This window comes from Ictidomys tridecemlineatus, chromosome 9 (assembly GCF_052094955.1).
Source record: "Ictidomys tridecemlineatus isolate mIctTri1 chromosome 9, mIctTri1.hap1, whole genome shotgun sequence".
Taxonomy (NCBI): domain Eukaryota; kingdom Metazoa; phylum Chordata; class Mammalia; order Rodentia; family Sciuridae; genus Ictidomys; species Ictidomys tridecemlineatus.
This window is the reverse complement of record NC_135485.1, coordinates 55,870,563-55,884,091: the sequence shown is the minus strand read 5'-3', so window position 1 is coordinate 55,884,091 and position 13,529 is coordinate 55,870,563. Positions and strand designations below refer to the sequence as shown.

At 35.7% G+C, this 13,529-nt stretch overlaps 1 protein-coding gene across 7 annotated transcripts in view; it reads right to left on the bottom strand.

Annotated features, from left to right (window-relative positions):
* The window catches only part of Mthfd2l (methylenetetrahydrofolate dehydrogenase (NADP+ dependent) 2 like), a 118,226-nt gene that overhangs the window by 23,132 nt on the left and 81,565 nt on the right, over positions 1-13,529 (bottom strand). For all 7 annotated transcript variants that reach the window (XM_040292304.2, XM_040292305.2, XM_078021412.1 and 4 more), the window contains one exon: positions 3,866-3,991. In XM_040292304.2, the coding sequence (XP_040148238.1) occupies positions 3,866-3,991 (126 nt within the window). The remainder of the gene's footprint in view (positions 1-3,865; positions 3,992-13,529) is intronic.

The following is a 13,529-nucleotide window of genomic DNA, read 5'->3' as shown; positions in this document are numbered from 1 at the left end:
AGTCTCTTACCATAGTTTATAGATATATTTGGAATTGAAAATAATGGAAAACTAATATTTATTTAGGGTTCCATAATTTAAAACATTAGAAACATTGAGTATAAGTGTTTTATTTCTTTGAAAACTCCTGTCAAGAATAGCTTGGTGAATGCCTTCTTCTGGTCATATAACTTACTATTTGGAGAAAGCAATTTTTTTTCTATCTTGGAAAATTCTCAGATTCTTTCCTCGGTTTGCATAAACTTCCAGCATTTTTATCCTTTGCCCTTTCAATGTCATGAAATATCTCTGAAATTTCACTTAGTGTGAAGTTTTATGCCAGCACCACTTCCTCTGGGGCGCCATTCATCCTTTTTGTCACAATCAATTTGTTTATTTATGTCAATAAATCATTCCCATAAGTATAATCTATTTTAAATGGGTTGCTTGGTTTCCTTCATTAATGAGCCAAACATTTCTGCAAGGATAATTTATTTCAACATTTGATTTTACCTACATCCGCTTTATCTTGGCAGTAGTTATAGTGAAACTTTCATCGATACTCACAAAGCAGGCACACTTTCCCTGTGGCAATTTGCAGCCAAATGCTACCTATGAGTTTTGTGGCATAACCCAAGTTAAAGTCCCTCCCTTTTAGCTGGGGATCATCCCTCACCTCAGGTTAAGTCCTGTGAACAACCTAAAGAACAACATGTCAAAACCTATCACTTGCCTGCTCATATGGGTGGCTGAGTCACGGCCTCATGGCAAGGCCTTCTTTACCAAGTCCTGATCTTCCTTAGAGCTCTGGTTCCACCAGCCAACAGGGCAGCAACAACAACTACTAGCAATCATATCGGTGTTTTTTATGACAGGATTGGAAAATTCTGGCCTAAGAGTTTCTGTGTTTTTACATGATCGTCTGGTAGTGCCTTGTTGAATGTCCAGGATGTAGTAAACATTAAAGCTAAAGGGACCCATTGATATATATGAGTCTCCCTTATCTATGAGGGATATGTTCAGTTTCTGGATGTCTGAAACTGAAGATAGTACCCAACTCCACATATCATGTTTCTTCCTATACATATCACATATGTTCAAGTTTTATGTATAATGAAGGCATATTAATAACAATAATAAGAATATAGAACAACTAAAAATTAGACCTTAATAATAGTTACATAAATGTGGACCCCCTCTGTATCTCAAAATATTTTATGTACTATACTCAGTCTTCTTCTTGTGATAATATGAGATGATACAATTACAGTTTTCTCATTGAGTATGCCAGGAAAACAGAACCTTGGATAAGGGAAGGCTACCGTAACACTGAAATAATGATGGTCAGAGAGGTTGCAAAGATATCAGATAGCAGTGCATGTCTAAAATAACCTCTTTGGTTATCTAGTCCAATGTTTTTTTTCTGTTCATTTTATATTATTATTTCTCTTTATCATTTTCTTTTTGAAATTTTATTAAATACTTAGGTACAGAGAACTACAATTTGATTTAACAGATACCAAGTTGAGCAGTATGCAGCCTTAAGTGCATATCTGTCTGATCACTGAACATACACACACCCCAAAATACTTATTTTATAATGTTTTCAGCAAACCTTCATGAACAAAATACTATTCTTGGTTAAATACAATTAAGCATGGAAATCATCTGAGACCAATGAAATACCCTATGAGAAAAAGAGTCTTATAAAATATGATGAAGAACTGCTAGCTAAGCTTGTCCCACAGGCACAATCAAAGTTGTGAATTGCAAACATCCCAGCTTTTTTTTTTTTTTTGATCTGGTTATCTATGCTGTCCATGCCATCTAGTACGTGGTGATTTTGCAATAAACACATAGTAACTATAATGTTATCAAGAAACAGAATGACACCGCAGAAAATAACATGCCAAGTTTTAAAATGAAATGCATCTTTACTCATGTGAGTTGAGAAATTCAAATAAATTATTGATATCTGATTGGAATCACTGAACTTGAAAGATGAAATAAATAAATAAGGTTATATCCTAAGAATTTCAGCATGTACATGCAACACACACACACACAACACACACACACAACACACACACAGACACACACACTCATCCTGCTAGACTAGAATTCCATCCATGTTGGGGACCCTATGAATTATAACCTACAAGGGCAGCATTGTATTCTTTGATAAGGTCCATCTGTGCTTTGCTCTTATTCACCATTCCATAAAAAGTATGAGAGTGAGTTAGGAAACTCCTAGGGCACAAGAGCTGCAGGTATTGTATGTATGTCTCATTAAGTTTTTCTTTACCACTAAGTTCAAAGTGTTTACCTGGACCTAGTCCCTGTTACATCTTAGAATCTCATATATGAGGCCAATACCCTAGGACCCTCCTTACTGTCTACATTTTAAAATTTTATTCAATACCATGCTAGGAATTGTGTAAACTATCAGCTGAAGACCAGGTTCCAAGTAAAAATTTAAAATCTGAAATTATGTTTTTCAAAGTGGTTATACTAATTGGCAGTCCCATCAACAATGTATGAGTATACCTTTCTCCCACATCCTCACCAACATTTATCATTATTTGTATTCTCGATGATTGTCATTCTAACTGGAGTGAGATACAATCTCAGTATAGGTTGGATTTACATTTCCCTGATTGCTAGGGATATTGAACATTTTAATTTTAAAGTATAGTTTTAAAAATAAAATGTCTGAATTTTAAATATCATATTATTGATTGAGTTTATCTGTAAGCACATTCCTGTAACTAATAAAGTCTTCATCTAGCCAGGTGGTGGTGCTTGCCTGTACTTATTTTATAATGTTTTCAGCAAACCTTCATGAACAAAATACTAGAAGTTTGGGAGTCTGAGGCAGGAGTATTGCAAACTCAAACTTAGCCTCAGTAACTTAGTGAAGCCCTAAACAACTCAGCAAAACCCTGCCTCTAAATAAAATATAAATGGGGGTAGGGTCTGCTGGGGCTCAATGGTTAAGTGATCCTGGGTTCAATCCCAGTGCAAAATAAATAAATAAATAAAATATTCACGTAGTCCTGCTTTTTGGGATCAGAATGATCAGTCTTTTACATAAAATACTTCTAATATGAAATGTTCCCACTCACTTTACCATATTCATACCTTTGTACACATCTAAGACTTATATGCTATTATGAAAACCTAAATATAGGATAGATTCTGACAGAGATATTGGAAGTAAAACTGGTTTAAGGGTCTGGCATCATGAAACATATATCTCTTGGGGCTCAGTTTTCTCATCAGTAGAAAGAACATTCATTTGGTTGGAATTATTCTATTTTACAACTACATGTTGACTGTCTTAAATCTTTCATTGGCCACAGAAATTTTAGCCTAAATCCTCTTGTTTATCCTCTGTAAGGCAAAAATGAAAAAAACATCAACTTCAATATTCTAGACAACTATATAGATCTGAACTATAGTCTGGATTGCCAAACACAACCTAAGATCCCTTCTTACTCTAAGAATGAATGGCTGAGTAGAAAACACAGATGGCTAAATGTAGCAAAAAATAACACTACTCCAAAAAATAAAAATAATGCAAATGTCTGTGAAAGGTCAGCTGAATTCTTTCATTAAAACTGCACAACAAGAAATTTGATCTTAAAACCAGATTAGTGGTACAATTAGAAGGAAGGGAAGAAGAAAAATAAAAGGAAGGATAGGAGAAAGGGAGGGAAAGAGGGAAGATGATACAAGTATGATTAAATTCTTCCCTCAAAGGAAAGAGTTGTTGATGATTAATAACTTAATGATGTCCATACAAAACTGAAAGTTTTTCTTTCTATTTTCAAAGCATGCAAAGCAGAATTTTTTTACATTTAGCAAAAGATATTTGATTTCTTACCTTCAAAGTCCACATCTCCAACTAATTTTGTCTTTCCTGTTATCGGATCATGGACATAGTTGATACCGACATCAATTACAGCAGCACCTTCTTTAACCATATCTGATGTAATCAGCTTTGGAATACCTGAAAAGAAAATGGAGTTGTGAAACACTCTAATATTCAGACTTTATCCTTGAGTATAACAAAGGTTTGTACTAATGTTTCTGTCATCATAGAGTTTTAAAAATATACAAAATATACCATTTGTTAGATGCCAACTGCATTCTGGCCATTTCTGATCAGGCAAAAGAACAAAGAACAAAGATGATTATAGTAGCAGATGGAGTCTTTTGTGGATGAAATTCTGCCAAGAACTACTCTATCACCCTAAGGATTGCTTACCTGACTTCTCCATATGGATATCTGTTTGAACAGCATCCTTTTGTATTTCATGTAATATAAATATCATCAGAAGATTATGGACATGAAACAGGCTCCTACTAATATGGAGTGAAATGGAATGAAAACTACTCAGAAGTTGGGGACAGAGAAAAGAAGGGAGTGAGAAAAGGGAAAATGAGGGTAATAAAAATATTCACTAGGGTTATGGTAAAGTGCCATCTATTTAGTGGCATCTTATCAACCCCAAACATGAAACGCTATCCCTTTTTTTCTCGGTTTCTTTGATTCATTATGTATATTACTCTGAAAGATGTAAAGTATAGTAAGCTCTATTCAGTATAGCTTTATTCTCATTGAAAAGATAGAACTATACAGATCTTATATCATCATGTTTCCTATAACTATTTTCAAATTTTATTTCAAGTACAACAGTATAGTTAATAATACCTAAGGTTTAAATTTAAAAAAATAAATGCTTACTAAGTCATCTTCAAACTTAGTGGATTAAAACACCAATTATAATCATTTTTCATGGTTCTGTGAGTTGACTGAGCTCAGCTGGATGATCTATCTACCTTGGGATTTTTCAGTGCATCTATATCTATAGAGGTTCATTGAGGTCTTTTAAGAGAAATATTTACCAGTGCCATTTTCAAAAATTTATAAAGAATTTGGAAGTAGACACTGACATTATGATGGTTATTTTATCTTTGTCTTCCTCCAGATTTATTTTCTACTTTGCTCTGCTCTACTGTATGCCAAGGGTGGGGCTGATCCTTACAGAGATCTCATGTGCTTCCTATCTCTCTTTGCATCCTGTCGTGGCCATGAGAACAAGCTCAAGCTAGTCTACTAGAGGTTACAGGTCCTGTGGAGCAGAGATGAGTCATTTCAGCTGGGGCACCTAGACTGATGAGTCCCTAGACAACCACTAGCTGATGGCAGATGCCTAAATAATCCCAGAAAGGTCATCAGAATGAACCAAGGCTAGCATAACTGACCAGTTGAACCACAGACTCATATAGAATTATTTTTTAAAAAGTGGTTGGCTAAATTTGGGGGGTTTTGTTTTGTCTTTTTTTTAACACATTAATAGTTGAATATCTCACATTTGCAAATGATATAAAATTGAACAGAAGGTTGTCACTTTGAAACAAAGGATTATAAGCAGCAAGAAGAATTTCAAGGGAAATAAATGTATAATTCTTATCAGGTGATATACTTGATTGGAAATTCACTAAAAAGTAAGACAAATTGGGTCCAGATACAAGAGTATAATATTTTCTACTACTTTTTCAGAAGACTCTTTCTGGAAAAGCTGGTTGTATTCCAGAGGCTATTTTAGAGCAAAATGTTTAGAGTAAGTCCATAGTTCATTTCAATTGTTCAATTATTTAGTTCAACTGTTTATTATTAGTCTGTAGCAATATAAAAAGCTTAAACTATAAGGGGAAAAAGTATTCCTAAACACACTGTTTAATCAATCCATCTATATTTTCTCATAGCAAGACTTTCTTAATGAAGGAAGCAGTGTGTTGATTTATAGTGTTCGTACATCTAAGCTCCCTACTTTGTAGTGACCCTTAATGTACAGTTCACAGAGGGCAAGAAACAGTCACAGACCAAAAATAGTGCATACTGAATGCCTCTAAAATAGAGATGTATTTGAATAAACTCCAGCTTTTTATTTCCAGGGGGAAAAACCCCATAAAACAAAATAACAATAATTATGGTAGGGTCTTCAATATGTTAAACTGAATAAGGGATAGATTTACTCTCTATGGTTTCAAAGAGAAGAACAAAAGAAGGAAGGAAAACAAAGGAACACAGAAGAATTAGCCCAATATAAAGATCTTAAGAAATATAATAAAATATGCCACAAAGAGGAACTTTTACTATCCTTATTCCTCAACAGAAGTATTCAGCATAGGGTAAAAGAGGAATTGAATTGGGAAGTTTAGTTATGGGGGATAGTTCCCCATATGACCCTGGCCAACCTAGTTCTATCTCTTCCCACTTGTAATTCTCAGAATGAGCCAAGTATGGGACATCTTGAGATAAGTAGGGAATGTTTGGGACAACCCAGGCTACGTCTTCAGTCTTCATCTCTCTGAGAATAGGATGTCCTGTGATTCTTGAGGCCCAGCAATCCCAGTGGGGCCCACAGTGGAATGCTTTGAAAGTCCTACAGCCATGTCAATGTAGAACATGCACAGAAGAGGTTCCATCTTCCCAGAGCAGTATTCCTGAGTCTTGGGAGACTAGCTTGCCATGGATCCTAGGCTTCTGTTCATTCTTGCTATCTTTCTGTGAGAAATAAATAAATCTGCTTTGCTTGATTTATTGTATGTGTTCTGTCTCACCAAACTCATAAAAGTGGTAGAAATATTGGTAATCCTTTTATTCCTCACCGCTGTCCTTTAGTGTTAGTTTCCTGCAACAGCTTGATCTCCTCTAAAGTTCTGTCATATTTATAAACCTTCGAAAGAGTGGTGACTTCCAATTCTAAGATTTAAACATTCTCCTTTGTCTTTTACAACATTTTTTTTAATATTTATTTTTTAGTTGTAGGTGGACACAATATCTTTATTTCATTTTTGTGTGGTGCTGAGGTTTGAATCCAGTGCGTCACATGTGTCAGGCGAGCACTCTACCACTGAGCCACAACCCCAGCCCCTTTCTAACATTTTTTTAAAGTTGTTTTTCCTCTTTCCAACTAATTTATTGCTGAACCTTTGCAGACTTCAGATCTTATCACTTTACTTAAGACAGGAGAGAAATAACATTAGTGTTATGATTTGCATCATAAATGTTCCTCAAAAGCCACATGCTGATGTCTTTGTTGCCAGCTTATGATGTTATTAGAAGATAGTGAAAATTTCAGGAAGTAGGGGGCTTCTTATAGTTTGGACCTGGAATATAAACTGAAGGCTCATATGTTGAAAGCTTGGTTCCCAATGCAGCAGCGTTCAGAGGTGGCGTTTGGGAGAAGTGATTGGAACAAGAGGGCTCTGACCTCAACAGGGGGTGAATCCACTGATAGAATCAAAATTGAATGAACTATTGAAAGGCTATGGAAACTATAGAAGGTGAAGCCTAGTTGGAAGAAATCATTCATTGGCTCTTTATTCTCTAAGAGTTTGAAACCTTTGCTTCAAAACTCTCTGCTATTGTGCTCACCACCCAAAACTTTTATATTATGATCATAACTCAGTTATAATCAAGTCTCCATTTTAAAACAACTTGCCTTAAAATAAACTCCAACATATCAAAAATATCCCAACTTTGCCTTCACGTGCCAATATGCTGCTAAAATAAACTGGCTCTCTAAGGGGTGGGGTTGGGGACCCATGATTTGTACAACTAGATGATGTCTGTGATATAAATAGTCCTACCATGCCTATCTTCAATCTATGTGACATGGCTGATCATGAAATAGGGAAGAGATGCTCAGAATAAACCTTTGTAGGCTAATAGGAGCTGACCTAGCATACCCTTGCTACCATGTCTATTGAGGGAGTTGTCTTCCATGCTGTATCAAATTTGTCTAGCAGTGGATTGCTGGGTGACATTTAGAAAGAGCCAGAATCCAACAACTTTGGGGATTTACAAACATCTATTCAAGAATTTTTCTTGACCATGATCCAAAACAAAACCTCAACTTAGAACTATGAGCATCTCTAGCCTCTCAAGCCTCCTGGGGGCAAAGGGAGCAGTTAGTCTGACTGTGATGATGAGTTAAGTCTTGTGTTGAGCTTGAACTCCAATTTCTTTTATGGAAGTTTATTATGTTTTATATTTTTTGGAATTTTTTGGTTATCTGATTAGATTTGAAAAATATTTTATTCTTGGTGCAAATCAGTTTCGTAACTAACAACACTATTTAGCTCTGCCTCTGTCATTTTTTGTTGTGTCTTTATAAAATGGAAGTTCACAGGAGAGTGACAGGTTGATAGGTGTAAGTGAAAGGTTGATAGGACAAATCCATTTCTCAAACTAACACTGAGGACTGAGAAGTTCAAAAGTCTCTAGTAAACTTCAAAAATTATTTGGTAAATTTTGCTTTCATTTAGCAAAATGCTTAGAGTTCTTCTTTTTTTTTTGTTTTGTCTATTATATCTCCCCATACCTTACTGTCTATGGAAAACTGCAGAGAAGTCAAGTTTGTAGCTGTAAATGCCTCACCATTAAGCTGCGGGTAACTGAGGCAAGGGGTAACAAGCAGCAGTTTCAATTGACCATTCCTAGTTCTGCAGTATTGGCCTCCTTCTAAACCCAAGACCACTTCCCTTCTGATATGTACTTTTGTTTCTTTTTTTTTAAATTTTTTTATTTTTTTATTGGTTGTTCACAACATTACAAAGCTCTTGACATATCATATTTCATACATTAGATTGAAGTGGGTTATGAACTCCCAATTTTACCCCAAATGCAGATTGCAGAATCACGTCGATTACACATCCACAATTTTACATAATGCCCAATTAGTAATTGTTGTATTCTGCTACCTTTCCTATCCCCTACTATCCCCCCTCCCCTCCCCTCCCATCTTCTCTCTCTACCCCATCTACTGTAATTCATTACTCTCCTTGTTTATTTTCCCATTCCCCTCACAACCTCTTATATGTAATTTTGTATAGCAATGAGGGTCTCCCTTCATTTCCATGCAATTTCCCTTTTCTCTCCCTTTCCCTCCCATCTCATGACTCTGTTAAATGTTAGTCTTTTCTTCCTGCTCTTCCTCCTTGCTCTGTTCATAGTTGCTCTCATTATATCAAAGAAGACATTTGGTATTTGTTTTTTAGGAATTGACTAGCTTCACTAAGCATAATCTGCTCTAGTGCCATCCATTTCCCTGCAAATTCTATGATTTTGTCATTTTTTATTGCTGCATAGTACTCCATTGTGTATAGATGCCACATTTTTTTTATCCATTCATCTATTGAAGGGCATCTGGGTTGGTTCCACAGTCTAGCTACTGTGAATTGTGCTGCTATGAACATTGATATGGCAGCATCCCTGTAGCATGCTACAGAAGACATAAAGGAGGAAATCAAAAAATTCTTAGAGATAAATGAAAATACAGACACAACATATCGGAATCTATGGGACACAATGAAAGCAGTTTTAAGAGGAAAATTCATCGCCTGGTGGTCATTCCTCAAAAAAAGAAAAAACCAACAAATAAATGAGCTCACACTTCATCTCAAAGCCCTAGAAAAGGAAGAGCAAAACAACAGCAAATGTAGCAGAAGGCAAGAAATAATTAAAATCAGAGCAGAAATTAATGAAATTGAAACAAAAGAAACTATTGAAAAAATTAACAAAACTAAAAGTTGGTTCTTTGAAAAAATAAATAAGATCGACAGACCTTTAGCCATGCTAACAAAGAGAAGAAGAGAGAGAACTCAAATTACTAACATACGGGATGAAAAAGGCAATATCACAACAGATGCTACAGAAATACAGAAGACAATTAGAAATTATTTTGAAAACCTATATTCCAATAAAATAGAAGATAGTGAAGACATCGATAAATTTCTTAAGTCATATGATTTGCCCAGACTGAGTCAGGAGGATACACACAATTTGAACAGACCAATATCAATGGATGAAATTGAAGAAGCCATCAAAAGACTACCAACCAAGAAAAGCCCAGGACCGGATGGGTATACAGCGGAGTTTTACAAAACCTTTAAAGAAGAATTAATACCAATACTTTTCAAGTACTTTTGTTTCTTACATACATTTATACCATAACCCAAATTCTTATACCTACTATCTTTAAAAATGGCATAATTTCACTAAAGAAAAATTAAAATTGTAATAGCTATTTTTAAATAAATTTTGATAAGAATAAAAAATGTTCATTTGAGAGGAACCTAAGTACAGAAAGGGATAAAATTCCAGACATCCAACAGTCTGCACATTTAAATTTGTTTGAAGAAGTATCCAAAGGTATTCAGATTCTAAAACTATTCTCCTAACAGAGTCCTTGGTTAAGTAAAAAAAAAAAAAAAAAAGAAAAAAAAGTGAGAACTTAAACTCCCTTTTATATTCCTTCAAATCTCAACACAAATCTAATGGTCTTTATCCTGCAATTTCTCTTCAACTCTGTTTCTTCATCTCCTTCTGACTTATTCCTATTACCTCTTGGCTGAACAGAAGTCTCTCAAGAGCAATAACCTCATAAAGTAAAGCCCCTCATTGTTGATTGTAAGACATAGTCTTATTTTGAGCTAAAATTCTTTATTAACATTTTTCCAAAACCTATCTGCCATAAAATTTTCAAAGGAATAAGGAATAGTCTTAGGGACATAATAATCCAGGCTTTTGTGTTAGCTTCACATCACTACAATGATATATGTTAAGATAGACTACTTATAAAGGAAAGGAGGTTTGTTTAGTTCTAAGTCTGGAAGGTTCAAAGTCCAAAAACAGGCAAGCCCCATTTGGCCTTTAGTGAGGACCTAACAGCAGATGGCATCACATCATGACAGAAGTGTATAGGGAAACAAATATCACATCTCAAACAGAAAACCAGACAGAGAGAGAGGAAAAAGGATTTCTCCTTTTATAAACTCTTACTCTTCAGAACTACCAATGGGTTATAAGAGAAGTAGCTTAATCCTTTTAGAAAGCATGCCCCCAGTGATCTAAGACCCTCTCATTAGTCCCTGCCTCTTGAAAGTGTTGTCACTTCCCAATACTGCTACTCTGGAGACCAAGCTTTTAACACATGGGCTTTTGGAAAACATTGAAACCACATCCAAACCATAGTGGCTCCCAAACCTCCATCTATTAATCCATATGTTCAGGTGCAAAATAATTGCATGGAAACACAGAATTCAAAGATTCAAATTTTATAAGAAAACAGAGGGATTTAGAAAGTGTAGATATTGGACATCTTTTGGAAGCTATCTCTAAAATAATTCCTGTAAACATAGAGTAGATTCTGATTCAGTTCTGTAAGCAAAGAAAGCATTGATCCATTAGTGAAATCAGGTACAGGCTAATCTTTTGACAACATTCACAAGTAAATCTCAATGCAGATGAAGGCCCAGCTTTCTACTCACTTTTAGTGAATGATTTTTTTTTCTTTTTTTTTATTGTTGGTCGTTCAAAACATTACACAGTTCTTAATACATCATATTTCACAGTTTGATTCAAGCGGGTTATGAACTCCCAACTTTACCCCGTATACAGATTGCTGTATCACATCAGTTACCCTTCCATTGATTGACATATTGCCTTTCTAGTGTCTGATGTATTCTGCTGTCAGTCCTATTCTCTACTATCTCCCCTCCCCTCCCCTCCCCTCCCCTTTTCTCTCTCTACCCCTGCTACTGTAAATCATTTCTTCCATTTGTATTATCTTGTCTTACCCCTCCTTTCCTCTTATATATCATTTTGTATAACCCTGAGGATCGCCTTCCATTTCCATGCGATTTCCCTTCTCACTTCCTTTCCCTCCCACCTCTCATCCCTGTTTAATGTAAATCTTCTTCTCAAGCTTTGTCCCTACCCTGTCCTTGTGTACTCCCCTTATATCAAAGGGGTCATTTGGTATTTGTTTTTTAACGATTGACTTGCTTCACTTAGCATAATCTGCTCTAATGCCATCCATTTCCCTCCAAATTCTATGATTTTGTCGTTTCTTAATGCAGAGTAATACTCCATTGTGTATAAATGCCACATTTTTTTAATCCATTCATCTATTGAAGGGCATCTAGGTTGGTTCCACAATCTTGCTATCGTGAATTGTGCTGCTATGAACATCGATGCAGCAGTGTCCCTGTAGCATGCTCTTTTTAAGTCTTTAGGGAATAGACCGAGAAGGGGAATAGCTGGGTCAAATGGTGGTTCCATTCCCAGCTTTCCAAGAAATCTCCATACTGCTTTCCAAATTGGCTGCACCAATTTGCAGTCCCACCAGCAATGAACAAGAGTGCCCTTTTCCCCGCATCCTCTCCAGCACTTATTGTTGTTTGACTTCCTAATGGCTGCCAATCTTACTGGAGTGAGATGGTATCTTAGGGTAGTTTTGATTTGCATTTCTCTGACTGCTAGCAATGGTGAGCATTTCTTCATGTACTTATTGATTGATTGTATGTCCTCCTCTGAGAAGTGTCTGTTCAGGTCCTTGGCCCATTTATTGATTGGGTTATTTGTTATCTTATTGTCTAATTTTTTGAGTTCTTTGTATACTCTGGATATTAGGGCTCTATCTGAAGTGTGAGGAGTAAAGATTTGTTCCATACAAATCTGTTATTTTATGATTCTTTATAGGAAAAATGTAAAATAATTTACCATGGTTGTCTTAGCAAAATATACTGAGCAAACTAACATTTCAAAATGATAGCAATAGGTGCTGGGGTTGTGGCTCAGTGGTAGTGCGCTTGCCTAGCCCATGTAAGGCCCTGGGTTCAATCCTCAGCTCCACATAAATAAATAAATAAATAAATAAATAAATAAATAAATAAATAAATAAATAATGATAGCAATACCTAAAGCATGCAGGGCATTAGTCTGCATTATACGTAAGGAAAGCAAACAGCTGAAACTCCAAATCTCCATTTTTGTGTTCCAATGAAATAAAATTTAAAGTCAGACATAAAAAGCCATGCAAGGGAACTTTATTATAAGTGAAAGTGAGGTGAAAGTAAAGTAAAATCAAAGTAAGGCTTAAGCAGAAAGCATGAGAGAGAGAGAGAGAGAGAGAGAGAGAGAGAGAGAGAATATGAGCATATGCATGTGCTATCTCTGAACAGAAACCAACAAAGGAGACTGTCTCCAAATTTATTACTGTTTGATGTTTACCAGGAGAACTGGGAACACTTCTGTACTCTTTGCCAATCAAGGGTTCAACTCCTCCTTCACGCTGGATGATGGAGTTTTTCACTTAGTTGGTCCTCTCTGGAACTGTGTGGCCATTCTATTAGGCAGGCTTCATCTACAAGTCAATCCCATGTTATGTGGGTAGTGGGCTAAATAGCTGGTCAGAAATTTCCTTAGTGCACCTGCACTACTGAAGCAATCTTCCTTCCCAGACAAATGAAGACACCAATAGTCAAAAATCCTAGCTTCACCTCAACATAAATGGACCCTGTCAAGACTTAGTCCCATTACTCCTTTTCTTTTGACACATTTTCCCATGGTTCCTTTGCTTCTGTTTATTTTCTATAAATTAATTAACTACCACTATTTGATTTCTTGTCCACTCTGAGGATAGTTTAAACAAGACCCTAAAGTAATTTAAAGAATACTTCTGACATTTCCA